The sequence below is a fragment of the Bos javanicus genome, chromosome 14 (assembly GCF_032452875.1).
Source record: "Bos javanicus breed banteng chromosome 14, ARS-OSU_banteng_1.0, whole genome shotgun sequence".
NCBI lineage: Eukaryota > Metazoa > Chordata > Mammalia > Artiodactyla > Bovidae > Bos > Bos javanicus.
The window spans coordinates 31,401,873-31,424,126 of NC_083881.1; the positions used below are offsets into that span (position 1 = coordinate 31,401,873).

Consider the following 22,254-nt stretch of genomic DNA (forward strand, 5'->3'; position numbering starts at 1 on the left):
AAATGCTGAATTTATTGGAAAAATGAAGGAGAGTTGAATAAATGAAGGAAATTCCATTATAATTATAGGGACATTTTAGTAATAAGTAAGGTGGTTAACTTTCCAAACTATAATTTGACTTCACAGCTTGTTAGGTTGCTTTCTTTGCTTCTTTGCTTTTTTTTAAAAAAGTCTTGTATTAGTACTTTAAAAAATATTTATGAATCTCTATTTTTTTCCTTGATTTAACAAAGTAAGCACAATCATGTCATCAGTCATTTCATAAAATTGAGTAGGATGTCTTAAGATTTTTATTATTTTAGTGAAATGCATATATTCTTTTTTGGCTTCTTAAATATTTTTCCAGTCTTGAATTTATTATGATTATAAGTGACAGAAGGGGACTTTTATGATATAATTAATTTTTTTTCTTTAGTGAAAGGGTATACTTTGAAGTATCTTTCATATGGTCTTTTTGTTAGGAAATCTGTATGGTTTTACTGTAGAATTAGCAGAGACCTTGACCTTATGCATACATAAAATCATTTCTTAAATTAATTTAGAATGATTGAAATTTCTTTTTGCATTTTTGGTGCTTGCTTTATTAAGATACATTTCTATATACTGAAGAGCTGATAAAACATTGTAGATGTGCTAAATATAACATACTTTGGGTGTGCTTAATTGCTCAGTCGTGTCTCTTTGCAACCCTCTGGACTGTAGTCAGGCTCCTCTGACCATGGGATTCTTCAGGCAAGAATACTGGAGTGGGTTGACATTTCCTCCTCCAGGGGATCTACCTCAGGTCTCCTGTGTCTCCTACATTGCAAGGAGATTCTTTACCCACTGAGCCATCAGGGAAGCCCATACTTTGGGGACAACTGTATAAAGATAAGCCACAATTACAAGTCCAAATGTTGTTTTTAGACAACTGAAAATACAGGAAGCCACAAACTTTTCAATAAATTTTAGAGAGAATTTTTGTATGTCTTAGTCTTTAATTCTGATTAATTCTGATTTAATCCCAAGTTATGTCTTTTAAAATGTGTAACTTTAAATGTCTCTATATTTGAATACTTTCACTGGTGTATGCTCTGCTTTATCACTTCACTTCTGTCTGTTGTGTTGTGGATTTGTAAGACCATCCCCAGGTTTGGCAATTCACTAGGACTCACAGCACTTTGTGTATGTAGTTATGTTCATGACTGTGGTTTAATAACAGTGGAAGAATACACAGTAAAATCAGCAAATGAAAAAATTGCATGGGACAAAGTCTGAAGGAAACCAGGAGCAGACTTCCAAGAGTTCCCTGCCGAGGACATGCTTAATTCCTGCAGTATCAAAGTGTGAAAACAGGGGTGAAGTGTTGTCTACCAGAAAGTGCATTAGAAACTCACTGCCCAGTGTTATTATTGGGGGCTGGTCATGTAGGCACCCTTTTCCTAGCATGTGCCCAAATTATACACTTGCTGAGAGAAAGGAGTTCAGCATAAACTCTATTGCTTGTACAAACAGTTGAGGCACAGTGGGTCCCACTTGCCAGTTCTGAGAATGGTGGACTCCTCCCACAGTCTGTGTTCCCAGGTACCCCTAAGGGCCATTCTTGTAAACAGGCCTTTGTTAAGGGTGGTGGTCTCAGGCCTGCTGTTTACCCTTTTCCGCACATATGTGTTTGTATAGATGCAGTATAACTAAATCTGGTTGCCTGGCACTATTAACTACAAAGCTGACTTAAAGTTTATATATCCCTGTTCTTTAAGTGATAGAAGTAAGGAATAACAGTAAACTGATGTGTCAGTTTAAAAGAGAGATTTGAGTTCTTTGGCTTTAGATATAAAATCAGCTGTGTTGTGATAAATTGAAATAATTTGAAATTGTGTTTTGAAAGGGATTGGGGAGGATTCTATTTTAGATGTGGATGAGAAATGGAAGCCATATATCTGTTCTGCCACAGTTCATATAATAGTAAGGTTACAGTTCTGGGTAGTCTTTCCTCTACAGGGGATATTGAAAAGTATAATGGAAACAAAGAGGAGATTTACATGCTGGCTCTGTGGAGAATGATAAGTTCCTTTTCTTCTGAAAATTGGTTTTTCTTAATATGGTAATGAAATTCACCTAAAATATTGAATAATACTTTAATAATCACATTTCTTACCAGTTGACCTCATGAGAGATTATAGTTTAACAACCATGCAAAAAAATATGACTTATGAAATGCTGATTTTCATGGGTGCTGATAAAGGTTAGTGTGAAAAGTCATGTTGGTTTCTTGATGTGAGAAATTAACCTCAAGGAATCCTTGTTTGCCAAGTGGAAATAAAAAATTAAAAAACACTTAAAAGTTATTTTCTGGAAAGAATTCTTAAGAAGAAAATAAATTTAAAAATTCTAATCTTCCTTTTTCTTGTTCATGAAATTGTGAGTAAAATGACCTAACCATTTTCTTCTCATGTATCAGCCTATTTGCTTATAATGTTCTCTATTCACCTGTGGGTATTATTTAGTATTTCATGTGATTTACAGTGTTAGCAAATGTTGTGGCTTGCTACATTTGGTTTAATTTCATAGTAAGACTGCTTCTTTATTTGTAAGTTAAAAGGTTTGTATATGCAGTGAAATAATTCTCAGAATTTGTGAATTCTGATGTAAAAAAAAGATCTCATTTTTGAAATTTAACTTATCTTCATGAGAGCAAGGACCATGTCCACATACTCAGTGCCTGGAGTAGTACTTGCCATGTAGTAGGTGCTCAATAAATACTCTTTGACTAATTGAATAATGAAAAAGTCTTATTAGTATTTTCATATTTTTAATATTAAGATTTTCTAGAAGTTATATTGAAATAATTTGTAACTGATCTCCCTTTGTTTTAAAGACTATTGAATCTAAACTCTTAGTGTCTCATTAACCAGCAGATCATATTGTCAGATGTCATTTGAGTTAATTTTCAAATGTATTTACAGTAAAACTTCGTTATAACGCTTTGTTCCCTTTAATATTTCCAACAACAAATGTAAAATCACCAAAGAAAGATAAGAGAAGTCCACTGTATGTGGAACAAGCTCTATAAGCTAATATGTTTTTAAGGATGTACGGGAACAGACGAGGCAATGAGCCTCCTATGGAGTGTGATGGTGATGTCACAGAACAGTCAAACATACGAATTTCATCTGCTGGAAATCAAAGGTATAGTATGTAATATAAATTCTGCCCTTCAGCCATTGCATTGTAAAACAGCAACTGCTAAAACTGGTTTGCTGGAAAACTAGAAAGGCATAGTATGTTAACAGCCTTGCTTATTAGTGAGAGAGGATTTAGGGGAAAGGGGGGAGGGAAGAATTGTGTTATATGAAACTTTTTGGTACTTTACAGCATTCTCTTGAAGGGCAAGTTTTGATTATAAAGTGTGCCAAGGTGTTCTGAGTCCTATCATTATAAAATCTATAAATTTGAATTAACGAAAGGAAAAATAAGCATATAATTTAATGGACCAAAGATCAATTTAAAATATCTTGGAGTTATGGAGGGGACGTAACTTGAAATAAATTGAAAATGTTCTTGTAATATGAGTTTCCTTTTCAAAACTATCATTTTCAACATTGAGTAGATAACATTTTTGCTTACTTTGTAAAGTTAGTGCTCATACATAATTGTGTTATATTGGGGTAAAAAAGGAAATTATATGCATTTTATATTCATGTTCTTTTTCTATAGTTTTTTATCTTTTGGTGGCTTTCTTGTGTTGTACATAAGTGGTTTTGAATTTATAGTGCATAACGAAGATAATATTGTGTGTCAGGAAAGTTGTCTATTTTGAGTCTATCTGTATTTGGATTTTCTATTTGAGTCAAATTAAATTTACTTTGAAAGAGTTGTCTCCTCCCCCCTCCCCCCTTGATTCTGTCTTTCAAGGAAAGAGTTTCTTTTAAAGATGATCTTTTCAGAGTGTGGGTGGTATAGATATCATCCTCTTTTTTTGGGATTTATTTATGTGTACTTAGATGTTCATTTTCCTTACTGGGGTAACTGTTCTTATGAAAAAGGGTTTTATTTTATAAAACCCTTCACTGACTGAATCTGGAGTCAGTGAAGCTGGCTGAAGAAAAAGGTCACATGTTTATGTGAATGCCTTGGAGTCCCACTGTGTAAAGAGATAAAATGCCGTGATTTTACCTTTGTTTTAAAAACATGTAATAACTGTTATGTTAGTAATATCCACAGTATGTTGAAAGGCCAATAACTCACACCTACGTTTCACTTTAACATTTTTTTCCTGAAAATTGTTTGAGTCTTGATTCTTTTTGTTTTTTTTTGTTTTTAGTGCTCGAGACAATGAACCATCCAAACCTACTTATCGAGAGACATGCAGTCCTTTTGCGGGAATGCTCTTTGGTGTGTACATGCCCTCCAGTTAATTAGATTTTTGTGGAGTGTTTTATAAAAGGTCTTTAGTGAGAACTCACCGTTGTAATTAGTACCACTCTTACTAATAATAGAAAAATTTCTCTAGTGCTTACTCTGTGATAGGCACTATTCTAAACATTTAGCACGTATTATATAGCTCTGTGTATAATTTTAAAGCTAAATAGCTTTTATTTAGTGATGAACTTTCTGTAGATGATAAATGAAGTATTAAGTTCAGTAAAATCTTTAAAATTTCACTTTATTGTAGTGTTGCTGTTTCTTATATTCTTTTTTATACGTAATGTTTTTTTCTTGATTCTTTTTCTTTAGCTACCACAAAAGTGCCGTACATTTTAGTTTAGCTCCCCTGAATGAAATCTCTTGATAAAATCCTTTCCCATGTTCTTTCCATTTAGTTTCTGAGAAAGTATTTTGGTCAAATAATGATTATAATCCAGATATTCTGTTCATTTTGTCAGAAATGAAGGTCATTGCTTAAGCATGTTGATTTGTTCTATTAACTTGTTACATTTAATTTCAGAAAGGGTGTGAAGAGAAAGTATTCCCTGTGTGTAACTTTTAAGTAGAAAAGTGGTCTGTTCTTTGTGTAAATATGTTAGAAAAATTGCCTGAGATTCTATTTCAGTGAAGTATATGAAGAAATTGGAGTATAAGAATGCAGTTTATATTCATTCAACCTAAAATCAATCAGTAATTTAAATTTTAGCTTCAGTTCAGTCGCTCAGTCGTGTCCAACTCTGCGACCCCATGGACTGCAGCACACCAGGCTTCTCTGTCCATCACCAACCCCCAGAGCCTGCTCATACTCATGTTCGTCAAGTCGGTGATGCCATCCAACCACCTCATCCTCTGTCGTCCCCTTCTCCTCCCAGCAATCCTGCCTTCAAAAATTTTTCCCAGCAATCCTGCCTTCAAAAATTCCCAGCAAATTTTGGCTTAGAGATATATATTTGTGTGATATTCTCACTTTTGTTTCCTTGAAATGGCTATTATGAGAAAAATGGCATAATACCCAGAGTTTTATTCTGATGTCTTTAAATGAGAATTGACCAATTTAACCTATCAATAAGTCAGAGTAATGGCTTCCTTCTTAGGATTCTTTTTTTGTTAAACATGATAAAAATTGGAGAAATGCTTTTTTGTGTTGGAAACCCACTGACAATTTTATCAGTAAATGGATTACTATACCCTAAAATTTTAAAGATGAATGGTATGAATTTATCATTAATTCAATCCAGGAATTATAGATTGATATTTGATAATAGACTCTGTTGCTTGGAATAGACTATTAAGCTCATTTAATTCAGTGATTTACCGCATGGTTGGATCTTTTTTCCCCAGCTATATTTGTGTGTCCCCTTAGGGAACTTACTCTCCCCTGAGGCAGTACATTCCAACTTGCGGTGACTCTGATTGTTGCAGTATTCTCATTTCTCTTGAGCTGGAATTTGTCTTCCTTTAATTTTTCCCCAGGGATCTTGTTTAGAGCGTTTTGCTTTCTTTGAAGAATTAGGACAGTTGACTGCTGAGAGCAAAAATAATATATTGTGGGGTTTATAATGGAATCATGGATCATTCAAAAGTATGTTTTTAAATTCCATTATTTGGGGATTTTCATGCTGTCTTTTTGTCATTGACTGCTTGTTTAATTCCCTTGTGGGGAAAATAATTTTTAAATTTCAGTTATTTCAAAATTGAATTTTTTAAGTAAAATTTTAAACAGTGGCTCAGAATTCGGTCTGTCTTGCTGAGTGTTTAATGTGTACTTGAAAGAATGTGCATTGTGTGGTTGTGGAATGTAATAGTTTATAAATGTCAAGCCATTTGGTTGATAGTGATGTTCATGTCTGATACATCTTTAATGACTTGTTTAGAGAGAAGAGTTCAATTCCTGACTACCTTGTTCTTAGTGTAGGGCCTGGAGGGATTTTCGCAGTGTTTCTGCACCTTCCGCAGTTTCCTCCATGCCCCCGACAGACAGGATCTCTCTCGCCAGTTTTCCTTGCTCAGCAGTGGTTTGCTGTAGCTTGTTCCTCGATGCCAGGCTGGCCCTGTGTATTTGGTTCTCAGCAATGAGTCTTAGTGTTCTGCTTCTCCCCAGGGTGGTGGCCAAACTCTCCTTTGTGTTTGTGGAGGGTCTTCTATGTAAGAATTTCCTGCTTCTCCCCTAGCAGTAGCAGACCTTTGCTTTGTATGAGGGCAGAACTCTGGGTCCAAGGTTTTCTGTCCTTCAACCAATAGATTTCTGTATATGAGAGAAGAGTTTGGAATGTGGGCAATGGTTGGTTGGTTGATTTTGCCTCGGAATGCTGTCTTCCAGGTGTCTTGTGTTGCCCCATCTCCAGCCTCTCATGAGCGTCAGGTGAAGGCAGCAAATAAGTGCAGATTCCCCTTGTGTCTGGGGCTTTCAGAGAAGCTACACTGCTACTCCAACCCCACACAAACCTTTAAGAATTCATTACCATTTCAGTTATTTTCTTTTTACCTACTTCTAAAGTGAAAGTATTAGTCACTCTGTCATTTCTGACTCTTCGCTACCCTGTGGACTGTAGCCTGCCAGGCTTCTCTGTCCATGGAATTCTCCAGGCAGGAATACTTGTATGGGTTGCCATTGCCTTCTCCAGGGGAGTTTCCTGACCCAGGGACCAAACCCAGGTGTTCTGCATTGTAGGCAGATTCCTTACTGTTAAGGCTGCTGCCCATTTCTCCATACACTGGTAAAGGTAAAACACTTGTCTTGTCCCATCTTTCTATGAATTGGTTTTTATACCCTTTGAAATTCAGTTTACCTGGTTGCTTATAACCTCAGCTCTCTGATGGGCTTTTTAAAAGTTACGATTTTGTAGATGAGCTTTTTCCTGTTGTGCTGCTGCTGCGTCACTTCAGTCGTGTCCGACTCTGTGCGACCCCATAGACGGAAGCCCACCAGGCTCCCCTGTCCCTGGGAATCTCCAGGCAAGAACACTGGAGTGGGTTGCCATTTCCTGCTCCAATACATGAAAGTGAAAAGTGAAAGTGAAGTCGCTCAGTCGTGTCAGAGTCTTCGCAACCCCATGGACTGCAGCCTACCAGGCTCCTCCGTCCATGGGATTTTCCAGGCAAGAGTACTGGAGTGGGGTGCCATTGCCTTCTCCGTTTCCTATTGTAGGGTATGAACAATGTTCTCTTGTGGCTTTCTACTTTCTAAGGAGGAGTCCCTATTTGGTTCTTCATAATAGTTTTATTTTATCCTTATTACTATTTTCACTTAAATATTTGGGCATAGTTTTGGTAGCTGTTTTAACATCTTTGTTCATTGTTCTATCATCTGTTTCTGTGATTTTTTTCCCCCAACGGATTAACTTTTCTAATGGTAATGGGTCACTGTATTGCTTTTCTATTGTTGCATTACAGATTAGTAAGATTTAGTGGCTCAAAATGTCACACATCTGAGTTTCTGTGTGAAATTAATTTTGTTGGGTCCTCTGCTCAAGATCTCATAAGGTGTCAGCCAGGCTGTTTTTCATCTGGGGTCTTATAGGGAAAGAAGAGCTTTCAGATTTTTGGCTCAATTAATTTTTTTGTGGCTGCATTACTAAGGGCCCTGGCTTCTTACTGTGTATCTGCTAGACACTCTCCTCAGTTCCTGGAGGCCGTCTGCTATTTCTTGCCACTTGGTCTTTTCCTCCAAGACTGCTCATTTTATCATGCCACCAAGGAGAATCTCTGAACTCAATGAGAACTTTTATCTGCTTATATCAGACCCACCCAAGATCATCTCCCTTTTAATTAGTTCAAAATTGATTTGGTGCCTCAATTAAATACATCTGCAGATTCCTTTCACCTTTGCCACATTCATTGGCTGGAAGCAAGTCATCAGTCCTGCCACACTCAGGGAAAGGTTTGTACAGGAAGTTTGTGCCAGAAGGCAGAGAAAGAATGTAGATATGTCTGAGAACTTTGTCTGCCACATTCATGTTTTTCTGTTTCCTAAGGACCAGTCTCTCTGAGGCCTTATTTTAAACTCAGCTGGAACATCTAGAGCAACCTTCCCTCGAGGAAGATTGCTCAGCCTTCATGCTTGCTCCTCTTCCCTGAATACTCTTAAAGGATCACCAAGAACTCCAGTCTAGCTGGCTGGAGCTTAAATTTCTCCCCACTTCATTGGGGGAGGTCTGTGAATTCAGTTTATGGGTTCTTCGTAATTTTTTGCCCAGCCTAATGGAATTTCACTCTGCATACACTGACTAGTTCACAGTAAAGTTCAGAGGAACCCCTTTACAGATTTCCAAAGCCCTTTTACGCTTCTTCTTGAATTTTTGGCCCAAACTTCTAGCCACTTAGCTTTCCTAATTTTGACCTTTATTTGCTCAATTTAACTGTTTCCCATGTTAAATTTTTTCCCTCCCTATACCCATGAAGATTGCACGCAGGCAGAAACGGAGGGTGCTTGAAAGGTGCTCACATTTATTTACCTTCTCTCAGGTATTACACTTGTGTGCTACCTGTTGTCCAGTGTCTGAAAAAGTTATTTCATATATTTTGCCTAGTTTTATTATGTTTTTTTTTTTTAATGGAAGGCTGAGTTTTGTGCTTGTTAATTCCATCATGATCAGAAGCAGAATGGACATATCTACTTTGATTGTAAACCATTATTATTAACCTTAACATGATTTATATTACCTTATGGGAGCTTCAGTGTTGCTGATATCTGTGCTTAATGGACAAAAGGAAACTAATAATTAAGGTAGTAGAGAAGTTTCTGGTTCAGTTGCATTTTTGATATCCTGTGATTTGTGTAGTTTTCCAGATTTTGCATGACTGGATTTTCATATAAGTGATACCAGAGTAAAAGGTTCACATATTTTTTTTTCTGTAGAATTGAAATAACCATTGAAATTTTTTGAGCAGGGTGTCATCATGATTAGTCTTGTACTTTAGGACAGTTAATCGTATGTAAGTGTGCTAGATGTATTAGAATAGGGAGGGAAGAAGTTGTGGAGACAAGTTAAAAGGTTATTGCTGCAATTCAGGTAAAATATAGAGTTCCTATCCAAGGTTGATGGCCATAACAGTAGAGAAGAGGGGCCTCACATGAAATAAATAAGAAAGAATGAGATAGCAAAGTTATAGTGACGTTTTGAGGCTCAATTATTAGGCCGCTAACAGAAAACAAAAGGACAGTTGCTTTTGTGATGTCCTTTTTGAACACACTTGTTAAATTTAAGGGGCTTGTGAGAAATATTAGTAGAGATAGTATCCTGATTTTTGGAAAGTGGGAATAGAAATTATTCTCTTATTTAAGAAGGTTTTTGACTAATGTAGAATTTTGAGAAGGATTAATGTGCCTTGTGTTTGACACATAGTAGTTATTCATAAATTATAAAACTAAAATTGAATAGGTAATGTTACATGTGATTTTACCTTCTATATTTGCTGCATATGTAATAATTATACTCTGATATAATTACAATGAAAAATAAAAAATTAACTTTGCAGTTACATGTGTTACTTCAGAGTTAAGACTGCCTTTTTTTTTTTTTTTTTTTTTTACCATTTTCTAGGGGGTGAAGATCGAGAACTTATTCAGAGAAGGAAAGAGAAATATAGACAAGAACTATTGGAACAAATGGCTGAACAACAGAGGAACAAGAGACGGTAATGAAAGGTTTGCATTTAACAACCATGTTTTGAATTTAAATGTTGGTTTAAAATGACATGGTAGTAACTATTACATGGTAAAATAAGGGAATATTTTTCATAATACAGTTCTGTGTTTGTAAATCATTCTGTTTCAGTCTCCACGTTGTAAATCAGCCAGGGTAATAAAACAGATACTTTGAGCGTGATCACTTTCTTCATCACAGGTAACAAAAGAGACTGTGTGTTCATTCTGTAATAGGCCTTATACATATTCTCATTAATTCTTCAATTTTAGGGGAACATTTAATGTTATCTACATGCCCACTGTGTTATCCCCATATATAGTAGCAAGTAAAAAGCGTTTTGTCTTTTAACAATGAAATGGTAAGCACACGTGTATGTACATGCCATATAAAAATAATCATGAGAGATCCACAGATATTTATATTGTATACAACTCGCAGAATTTGTAATCATTCATGTAGAAAGACCTCTGAAATAATAATTTCAGTTTAAAATTAGGGATAGATATTTTGGTTCTAGAGAATTCGAGACTTATCACCTTTTAGTCTTGCCTTTTTCTTAGAGGAAGCCAGTATCTCTTGTCTGGTATTAGCCATATTTAAGATCATTTTTCTGGAATACTCTTATTGGAGAGTATCATGTTAACTTTTAATTTTTAATCCTCCCTTTTGTGAACTGAAGATATACATGTACCCTAAAAGAAGTTTTTATTTGTTTTACTAAGACTTTGTTTTACTTCTTTATTCTGTGTAAATTGCTTAAACTTTGAAGTATCCCAGGCACTGGTTTAGAGATATTTATTCCAAGTCAGTTTGCATGTGAATGCTTGTTTATTTTCCACCAAATCAGAAAACTTAGTTTTCAGAATTATTTAAGGTTTTATTGCTAATTAAATTATTTACTATTTATTTTTGGAGATGTCATTGCATGGACTTTGTAAGTTTGTTTCAATAATGATTATGATTTTGATACTGTTTATTATAACCTTGTAATATGTAAAACTTTAATTTTGTTTAGAGAAAAAGATTTGGATCTCAGGGTTGCAGCTTCTGGAGCACAAGACCCTGAGAAATCGGTAAGAGTTCTTGCCATCTTTTAATGTTTACTCTTTCATTCAAATAAGGCTTAGATGTAGTGGCAGGTAGAGACAGAGCATATTGGGGAAAATGTAAGAGTAGACAAGTTTGAACAGTAATAAACTAAATTCAGGAGTCCTAACTCTTTTTTACTTCTCTAAGATAATTTTTCCCTTTTCATATATATATATTTTTAAAGTTTCTTATAAATTAGTCCTTTCAGTTTATTTTCATGCACTATTTTAGTTTAATATATAATGAATGTTAATCTTCATTGTATTTTGATAATGTTTGTTGTATTAGAGGGGTTTCCAGAGAAATTGAAATCTTTAATTCTAGTCTAAGCATTTTAATAATTTTTACTTAATGTAAATCTAGAGGTAATAACCTTATATTACTTTAATTTTTTAATTTTCATAATTGGAATGAATTATACACATCATTGCAGTTGAGTAAGGAGAAGGTAATAATTTATTACTCTTCTCAAAAGCTACTTTTTTTTTTTTAGTTGGATGTGTAGAATTTATTTGCTAGGGCAAGTTTTTGTTTCATCTCTTTTTTTTTTTTTTTTTATAGCTCTGAATTTCTAGCTGTAATTATTATCTATGTCATTTTTTTGTTAATGGGATGATTATCACCAAAAATAAAAAAAAAATTGACATGGTGGTGTGAGCTATGTATAATTTAAAAAAAGTCAAGAAAACTGCTACTCAAAAATATGTGAAAATCTGACTTATGCAGAATTTAAATAAGAGAATCTCAGAATTTCATAAACAGTTTAATGCTTAAAATAAGCCTAGCTCTAGTACTGTAGTAATAACAATAGTCACCATGTTGTACATTAGATCCTTAGAACTTATAACTGGAAATAAATGCTGTTTGGCCTACATCATCCCTGGGAGTATATCTTAAGCATTTATCACATATACATACATGCTCATAGGCACACACATTATTTTATTTTATTTTTTTTTTTAATTTTTCAGCACTTTATTTATTTATTTTTTTTTTTGATAAATTTAACGCCTTTTATTGCCATACCTCATTTTACTGTGCTTTGCTTTAGTGAGCTTTATAGATACATGTTTTTTTTTTTTCCTTGTTAATTTTCTGTTTAGTTGATCTATCCATAAGTGTGAGTGGGGTATTAAAGTCTCCCACTATTATTGTGTTATTGTTAATTTCTCCTTTCATACTTGTTAGGATTTGTCTTACATACTGCGGTGCTCCCATGTTGGGTGGATATATATTTATAATTGTTATATCTTCTTCTTGGATTGATCCTTTGATCATTATGTGGTGACCTTCTTTGTCTCTTTTCACAGCCTTTGTTTTAAAGTCTATTTTACATGTGTTCCCCATCACATGTATACCTGTGGCGGATTCATTTTGATATTTGGCAAAACTAATACAATTATGTAAAGTTTAAAAATAAAATAAAATTTAAATTAAAAAAAAATAAAATAAAATAAATAAAGTCTAAAGTTGGATGTGTAGAATTTATTTGCTAGGGCAAGTTTTTGTTTCATCTCTTAAGAAACTTTAATTTCTTTAAAAATTACATTAAAAAGTTTGTTCTTAAAAAGAATACAGCAACTGAAAATAACTCTGTTGTAGGCAACTTTTGTCTTACATTTTCTTATGCTACATATAACCTGTGGATTCTTCATTTTAAAAATTTTGATACTGCGCCAGTATCACTCCTAGTGTACTTTTTGACTTCTCATAGAGTAAAACTTTAAGATTCATCTGAGAAATCATTCTTGAGAAACTAAAAGTGCTAGGAAAAAAGAATAAATTCCAAAACGGAATATATTTTCCTCTGTCAGTAAATACCTTCCAAAGAGTTTTGACAGTCAAGAATTTCCTTTTAGAATCTTGAACTTTTTAATATAATGTGGTGGCATGTTAAACCTCTCATTTATAGTTACCTTTTTGTTTGATGGATCTTCTTATTTATATTTAAACAACTTTTAGAGTGTCAAGTTGCTTTTTATGAGAATAAATAAAAATTTTACATGTAATAGTTATTTAGACCATCACTTTTGGGTTTATTTTTGATGTGCAAATCTTAGAAAAGGGCACTTAAATGATATTCTGGAGCAGAGGTTAGCGAACTATAACCTGTGGCCAAATCCATTTGCTGCCTGTTTTTGTCACGTTTTATTGCATCACACCCTCCTGGCTAGTTTGCTTACATACTGTTTCGGTCTACTTTAGAAGTTACGAAGAGATCATGTGGCTTACAAAGTCTGATATATTTACTAACTGGCTCTTCACAGAAAATGTTTGCTCACTCTGCTCTGGAGAAACTTTAATGTTAGAATACTTTGATGACAATTGAGAGTAGTGAAGCAGCATAGTGTTATAGTATAATAGAGTTTTATATTTAGAATTAATATCTGGCTCTAGTCTTTGCTTATTTATTAATGGTGAAACCTTAGGTGATTTATGTACTTTCATGGAGACTCAGTTACTCATTTTATAAAATAAGAATTGGACCTTAAAAATCTCTTACAGCTGTAAAATTCTGTTGTGTGTACTCAATCGTGTCTTACTCTTTGTGACCCTATGGACTGTAGCCCTCCAGGCTCTTCTGTCCATGGGATTCTCCAGGCAAAAATACTGGCGTGGGTTGTCATTTCCTCCAGGGGATCTTCCAAACCCTAGGATCAAACCCAGGTCTCCTGCATTGGCAAGCAGATTGTTTACCACTGAGCCAGCTGGGAAATCCCAAGTGTTTGTGTCTCTGCTCTGTGTCTAACTTAAGTGCCTGCTGGCAGTCTGGGATAGAGGGTCTTTTGAGATCTCTTCCACCTTTAAATTTATGATTACATGTGACACACAGATTTTTCTCTTTATTTTAGCCTGATAGACTAAAGCAGTTTAGTGTGGCACCAAGACACTTTGAAGAGATGATACCACCTGAGAGACCCAGAATAGCTTTCCAGACACCTCTCCCTCCTCTGTCCGCCCCATCTGTCCCACCCATCCCATCAGTTTACTCCATCCCATCTCAGAGTGAAGATGTGCACAGTGGACTCAGCAGCACTCTTGGTGACATGGTGCCTCCCAGGTGCTTGTTTAAAATGTTTTGTGTTTGGAAATTAGGTAAGGTATCATTATATTTTATATTTAGAAGTAGTTGCTGAAGCAGATGATGGTATCCTTCAGAGATTTTCGTACAATTAATGGATTTTGTCAAATAATTTCTGTTGAAATGTGTTTTCATTGTTGATCTTTGCTCTGTTAAAAAACAAGAGAAATTCTTATAACATTCTTTTATTGTTTAAAGATGCTTCAGTATTTTTAAAATGTATAACTAAATACATTTAATATTTAGTTTTAGGTCATATTTTGGAATGTCTATTTTAATATCTTTTAACATATAAAACCTGGACATTTTCAATTTTGTAATTTCCACTTGGCAAACATTGAATACTTCCTTCAGTTAATGCTGAAAAAGTTTCTAATGTGACTGTTTTATATATATTACTTTAGTTTGTTTTCTTCAACTCTTTCTCTGTGATTACTTACAGGCTATGCAACTCAAGTATCTGAAATAAAGTGTTGAGATTATAAAACCTGTAATTTAGGTATTAGGGTAAAGATTTAATGTCACAGGTAAAAGGCATCATACTATATTGGATATAAACATAAAGAAAATCTTGTTAATGTTGGTATTTTCTGGTCTATACTTTCTTCTCTCAGGATTTTTGCTTATTTTTTGTTCACTACTAATGTATTAATTGACAGATTACATTTAATCAGGTGTTTTCTTTTTTAACATTGATACTTTCTGGGCTATACATTCCTTCAGTAATACTTGGTATCATCTTTTATTTACTGCTAACAAATTGTCTAACCATGTTTACCGTACTTATCAGGTGTTTGGTTCGTTTCATCTGATGGCTTCCCAACTCAAAAGGCTAGATGATATCAGCGTTGACTTAGGGATTAAAATGGTTGCTTCACTGCCTGGAGTTTGGGCAAACCAGACTTATTGAACTTCAGTTTTCTCACTTGTAAAAGTAGAATAGTAACATACATATGTGTGTGTGAGTGTGTGTATATGTTTTTAAATCTACAGTTAGAGGATTGTTATGAGGATTAAATCTTGTATAAATCTCTAAAAATTTAAGCTTTAATGATACTGAAAGTTTTCTTTTATAGTAATTTTTCAGCTGTTTTGTTGATGTATCTACAGAGTAAGGATAGTAAGATTAGACACATAAATGCTTAGTAAATGTGAAGAGTATTCATGACTGAAGAGAACTTTAATGCCTTCTCAGCTCTTTAGAATTATTTTGAAGTATACAAAGGGGAACCTAAGATACACACTCAAATGTGAAGACATTCTAGGATGCCTCCTTTGTCTTTCTGTTCATCTAAAGGAATCTGCTTTTTACCTTTTAACAAATGGAAAATATTGCCTTGGTGGAAATACAGAGATACTTCTTAATCATTAATGAAGTGCTGATGTAGACATTTTCAGAAGTTTTAACTTTATGAAGTGCTGAAAATTAAGTCAAAAATTTACTGTTGATATTTAAGTAGTTTCTTTTTCACATTATAGTTTAATTCCTTTGAAAGAACAATACATTTTTAGAGTTTAAAAAAAAAATACACCTTTCTCTCAGTTACATGGAACCACTTGTAATGCCATTCTGTACCTCTGCCTTTTCTTCTTCTTGTTTCCTCCTCCTCTGTGATTCACTCTGGCAGCGTGGTTGAAGCATTGCCTTTCTTGGAAAACATCCTGATACTTCTTCTCCTTCTCTATGTGATCTAAATGTTCCTACTCCATAAAATCTAAATGTTCCTATTCTTTTAACACCCCATGTCTCCTTGTATTGCTTCATCTGCTCTGTGCTGTGCTAAATTGCTTCAATCGTATCCAAATCTTTGCGACCCCTTGGACTGTAGCCCACCAGACTTCTCTGTCCATGAGATTCTCCAGGCAGGAATACTGGAGTTGGTTCCCAGGCCTTCCTCCAGGGGACCTTCCCAACCCAGGGATTGGACTTGTGTCTCATTATGTCTCCTGCATTGGCAGGCAGGTTTTTTTTTTTTTTTTTTTTTTACCATTAGTGCCACCTGTGAAACTGCTTCATTTGCTATACACTGCTTTAATGGTTGTTTTATGTCTGTATTATTTCTGAGGGACAGAGACCATGTTTGTTCAATACTGGCAGATGGTGACAAATTAGATACTCACTGAGTAACTGTGGTACCTTAAATTCTGAAATTTTATATTTTTTGTTTTTTGAATTATAATTTTTGATAAGATACTGAAGCAAGATGATGACTTTTCCTAAAGTAGCAATTAGATTTTCAGTAAGATTTTTGTAAAAGAATACTATCTTGATTTTTTTTTTTTAAAGTTGCAATGAAATATGAGAAGAATTTCCCAATTTTCTGTTGGTACAGAGTTGCACCTCTGCCTCCACCTCCCATGCTGCCCCCTTTGGCTGCGAACTACCGAACTCCTTACGATGACGCGTACTATTTCTATGGGGCCAGGAATACTTTGGATCCTAGTCTTGCTTATTGTAAGTTATCTGTGGGGTAAACATTATTGTACAGCAGTTCAGTCAAGAAAATTGGTTTCTGTGCAAGCAAAAATACGTCAATGAGAAAAAGCACAACTTAATTCCAATATTATATATTTATTGATTTAGTAAATGCTCTACTTTAAAACTCAGTTATAATTCATAGTTATTTCCTTTTTATCTAGGTTTAAGAAATAACTATTTCATGTTTTCTTGCATTATTTGCTAACTCTTAACTCAGAAGGAAATATGTTTTTTTTTCCTTAGGTAGCATTTTCAGTATGTGACTTTTCCTTTAGGGATAAAGTGTAATTAAGTGAGTACTCAGACATAAATGTGTTTGTTTTCTTTTTAGATGGTTCAGGGATGATGGGAGTACAGCCTGCTCCTGCTCCTTATGTTACAGCTCCTGTCACCCACCAGCCAGTACAGCCTATTGTGTAAGTAGTTAAAATAATTCTTTGTTTCAAGGTTAATTTGTCTTCCATTGAACCTGTATTATTCAGTGCACTCTTTTTTGTTCAGAACAGATACGCCGCTAAGTCACTTCAGTCGTGTCCGACTCTGTGCGACCCCATAGACGGCAGCCCACCAGGCTCCCCCGTCCCTGGGATTCTCCAGGCAAGAACACTGGAGTGGGTTGCCATTTCCTTCTCCAATGCATGAAAGTGAAAAGTGAAAGTGAAGTCGCTCAGTCGTGTCTGACTCTTAGCAACCCCATGGACTGCAGCCTACCAGGCTCTTCCGTCCATAGGATTTTCCAGGCAAGAGTACTGGAGTGGGGTGCCATTGCCTTCTCCATCAGAACAGATATAACTTATTTTAATTTCCAGTTATTACATAACCAGTGCACAATGCTGGAAAAGATTGAGGGCAGGAGACCACACAGGATGAAATGGTTGAATGGCATCACCCACTCAATGGACATGAATTTGAAGAAACTGTGAGAGGTAGTGAAGGACAGGGAAGCCTGGCATGCTGTAGTTCATGGGTTGCAAAGAGTCGGACACAACTTAGTGACTGAATAACAACAACGTTATGTGCAGTGCTTTTAAGTCAGTGTTTTCATATTTCATAGAAAGCACATTTAAAAAATTAAGAATAACCTCTCTTTTATTAGAAAAGTCATTTGTGGGTCTTATTGATAAGAGTACAAATGTGTAAAAAATTGAAATCACCTAGAATCTCATTCATCCAGAGGTAGATATACCTAAATATGTATTCAGGAACCCATTTTATGTACAAATAAAACCACAAAAATATATACAGAACACACTATAGCATCATTTTAAAAAAATGACCTTTTTATGTAGAGATAAGCATAGATTCCTATGGTGAAATTATAAGCAATATAGAGACATCTTGTGTACGCTTTAGTTTCTTTCAGCATTTTCAATATTTCAGTTGCTAATATTTTGCAAAACTGTGTTCAGTATCACTCAGATACATAACACTGAATACAATCAAAATATACTCCCATCATTGCAGGGATTCCTGAAGATGCCCTCTTATAGCCAGACATAGTTCTGTCCTACCCGAATTCTCTCCTTAGCCACTGGCAATAACTGATCTATTTTCTATTTCTGTAATATTTCAAGCATGTTTTATAAGTGGATTTTTATAATATGTAACCTTTAGGGGTTGACTTTTTAGAGTCAGCATAACTGGAGATTCATCCAGGTTTTTGCATGTGTAAATTGTTCATTTTTTAAATTGTTAGTAGCATTCATTGGTGGGGATGTACCACAGTTTAACCATTCACTTATTAAAGATCATATAAGTTATTATGAATTGATGCTTTTGAACATCAATTCAAGGAGAAGACTCTTGAGAGGCCCTTGGACTGCAAGGATATCCAACCAGTCCATTCTAAAGGAGATCAGTCCTGGGTGTTCTTTGGAAGGACTGATGCTAAGGCTGAAACTCCAGTACTTTGGCCACCTCATGCGAAGAGTTGACTCATTGGAAAAAACTCTGATGCTGAGAGGGATTGGGGACAGGAAGAGAAGGGGACGACAGAGGATGAGATGGCTGGATGGCATCACCGACTCAATGGACGTGAGTTTGAGTGAACTCTGGGAGCTGGTGATGGACAGGGAGGCCTGGCGTGCTGCAATTCATGGGGTCACAAAGAGTCAGGCACAACTGAGCGACTGAACTGAGCTGAACTGAAGTTATTATGAATAGAGCTGCTGTACACATTCTTGTACAGGTTTTTTTTTTTTTTTTTTTTTGTAAACACAGTCTTTATTTCTTTAGGATATTGCCTAGGAGTATTTGTTGGGTTGTATGGTAGTTACAAGCCTACTTTTGTAAGAAACTGCCAGACATTTTTCAGAGAGACTGTACTATTTTCCTTTTGTATCAGGAATGTATTAAAAACCTGTTTTTTTAAAAAACAAACAAAAACCTGGTTTCTTCATATCTTCCCCAATATTTGGCATGTGACTTGTGTTTAGGCCATTCTGGTAGGTGTATATATAGTGATTGGGGTTTTAATATAGTTTCCTAATAATGTTGAACGTGTTTTCATGTGTTTATTTACCATCTGTAAATCTTTGGTGAAACGTCTGTTGATATGGCTCAGATGGTAAAGAATCTGCCTGCAATGTAGGAGACCCAGGTTCAATCCCTGGGTTGGGAAGATCCCCTGGAGAAGGGAATGACAACGCACTCTACTATTCTTGCCTGGAGAATCCCATGGACAGAGGAGCCTGGTGAGCTACAGTCCATGGGGTTGCAAAGAGTTTGACATGACTGAGCAACTCAGACTTTCACTTTTCACTTTTTTACTTTCTGTTGATGTCTTTTGCACATTTTCCAATTGGAGCATTTTTTTTTAATACTGAGTTTTTAAGAGTTCTTTGTATATCCTAAATATTAGTTCTTTGTCAGATATGTGGTTTGCAAATATTTTCTCTCGGTCTAAAGTTTGTCTTTTCATCCTTTTAGAAGGGTACTTGTAAATTTTAAATAAGTCCAATATATCAACTTTTTTCCTGTGGATCATGTTTTCAGTATCAAGTATCTAGGTACTTGTTTTCCTAAGCCTGGATCCAAAAGATTTTCTACGTTTTGTTTTTAAAAAACAAAAGAACTCTTTAGTTCTTTGTTTTCCTGAAAGTTTTTATAGTTTTACATTTAACTTCATAATCCATTTTGAGTTATTTTTTGGGTAAGGTGTTAGATTTAGGTCAGGGTACCCATTCCCTGCCATGTGAGTGGCAGTAGCTCCCAGAACCATTGGTTGACAAGATCCTTTTTCCTGGGAATGGGTTTTATACCTTTGTCAAAAAAAGCTGGGCATGTTTTTGTGAGTCTCTTTCTGGGATTATTCTCTTCCATTGTTCTGTGTGTCTGTCCTTGTGTTGGTGTCACTTGATAATTGTAGCTCTGTGGAAGTTAGGAAATTGAGAAGTATGAGTTCTTCAAAGTTGTTTTTCTTTTCCAAGATTCTTTTTTGACTATTCTAGATCCTTTGTATTTCCATGTGAATCTTACTTGGAATGAGCTGCTCAGTTTGAGATTTTGATGGAGAGGATATAAAATCTGTAAATCTATTTAGTGTTCAGTTCAGTCATTCAGTCGTGTCCAATCTTTGCGACCCTATGGACTGCAGCACGCCAGGCCTCCCTGTCCATCACCAACTCCCGGAGCCTACTCAAACTCATGTCCATTGAGTCAGTGATGCCATCCAACCATCTCATCCTCTGTCATCCCCTTCTCCTCCCACCTTCTATCTTTCCCAGCATCAGTGTCTCTTCAAATGCATCAGTTCTTCGCATTTGGTGGCCAAATAAGTATTGGAGTTTTAGCTTCAGCATAAGTCCTTCCAATGAATATTCAGAACTGATTTCCTTTAGGATGGACTGGTTGGATCTCCTTGCAGTCCAGGGGACTCTGAAGAGTCTTCTTCAACACCACAGTTCAAAAGCATCAATTCTTCTGTGCTCAGCTTTCTTTATAGTCCAACTCTCACGTCCATACAGGACTATTGGAAAAACCACAGCTTTGACTAGACGGACCTTTGCTGGCAAAGTAATGTGTGTGCTTTTTAATATGCTGTCTAGGTTGGTCATAACTTTTCTTCCAAGGGGCAAACGTCTTTTAATTTCATGGCTGCAGTCATCATCTCCAGTGATACTGGAACCCAAGAAAATAAAGTCTCTCACAGTTTCTATTATTTCCCCATCTATTTTCCATGAAGTGATGGGACCAGATGCCATGATCTTCATTTTCTGAATGTTGAGATCTAAGCCAGCTTTTTCACTCTCGTCTTTCACTTTCATCAAGCGGCTCTTTAGTTCTTCTTTGCTTTCTGCCATAAGGATGGTGTCATCTGCATATCTGAGGTTATTGATATTTCTCCCAGAAATCTTGATTCCAGCTGTGCTTCATCCAGCCCAGCGTTTCTCATGATGTACTCTGCATATAAGTTAAATAAGCACAGTGACAATATACAGCCTTGATGGACTCCTTTTTTGATGGGTTTCTTAGCATTTTTCTGTATATATAATATGTCATCAGTTAATAGAGGTTACTTCCTTTCCATCTAATGCTTTTTTTTTTTTTTTCTTGTTAAATTGCCCTGACTAGAACATCCAGTGCAATGTTGAATAGATATTATGAGAATGGGCATTTTCATTTTATTCTGCTGTTAGGCAGAAATTTACCCATTTTGTCAAGATAATCTTACTATCTTGGCATCTAAGGCATTCAGTCTTTAACCATTAAGTATGATGTTTGTTGCAGATGTTTCATATCGCTTTTATTAGCTTGAGGAAGTCCCCTTGTATTCTTTGTTGATTCAGGAAGGGGTATTTGGTATGTTCTTTCAACATATTACTGAGTTGGAAATTGAATTTTGTGAAATGCTTTTTCTGCGTTTATTGAGATATCCTGTGGTTTTTGTTCTTCATTCTGTTAGTATGGTGGGGATATATTTATTAGATTCAGATATATTAAATCAACTTGCGTTCCTGTGGTAAATCTCACATGGTCAGCGAGTACAGTCCTTTTCATATCTTGCTGGACTTTTCAGTTTATTAATTTTTTGTTGAGGACTTTTGTCTATATATTCATGAGTGATACTGGTCTTTGGTTTTTGTTTTCTTTTGAAGTCTGTCTGATTTTGGTATCAGGATGATACTGGCCTAATAGAATTAGTTGGATGTGCTCTTCCATTTTCTGTTACTTTGGAGAGTGCGTTGTGTGAAGCATTGTTAATTTTTTCAGCTAGGTAGAATTCACCAGGAATCCAGTTTACCCTCATCTTTTCTTTATGGATAATTTCCTGATTACTAATTTAATCTCTTCCCTTGTCATTGGTTAATTCATATTTAAAATTTTTTTCTTGCACCAGTTTTGGTAGTTTGTTTCTTTCTAGAAATTTACCCATTTCATCAAGATAATCTAATGTGTTGGCATATGTTGTTCATAGTATTACAATCTGTTTTATTTTTATAAGGTCAGTAGTAATGTTTCTTATTTTATTTTTTTATTTCAATAATTTTAGTCTTGTTATTGTACATTTTGACTAAACATTTGTCAATCTTGTTGATCTTGTTAGTGAA

At 35.2% G+C, this 22,254-nt stretch overlaps 1 protein-coding gene across 11 annotated transcripts in view; it reads left to right on the forward strand.

The window, feature by feature from the left end:
• The window catches only part of CSPP1 (centrosome and spindle pole associated protein 1), a 110,341-nt gene that overhangs the window by 36,828 nt on the left and 51,259 nt on the right, over positions 1–22,254 (forward strand). For 6 of the 11 annotated variants that reach the window (XM_061438906.1, XM_061438901.1, XM_061438902.1 and 3 more), the window contains 7 exons: positions 3,070–3,168; positions 4,304–4,374; positions 9,951–10,044; positions 11,071–11,128; positions 13,997–14,205; positions 16,560–16,681; positions 17,037–17,121. In XM_061438906.1, coding sequence (XP_061294890.1) covers positions 3,070–3,168; positions 4,304–4,374; positions 9,951–10,044; positions 11,071–11,128; positions 13,997–14,205; positions 16,560–16,681; positions 17,037–17,121 — 738 coding nt within the window. The remainder of the gene's footprint in view (positions 1–3,069; positions 3,169–4,303; positions 4,375–9,950; positions 10,045–11,070; positions 11,129–13,996; positions 14,206–16,559; positions 16,682–17,036; positions 17,122–22,254) is intronic. The other 5 variants (XM_061438909.1, XM_061438910.1, XM_061438911.1 and 2 more) reach the window with 2 other exon arrangements.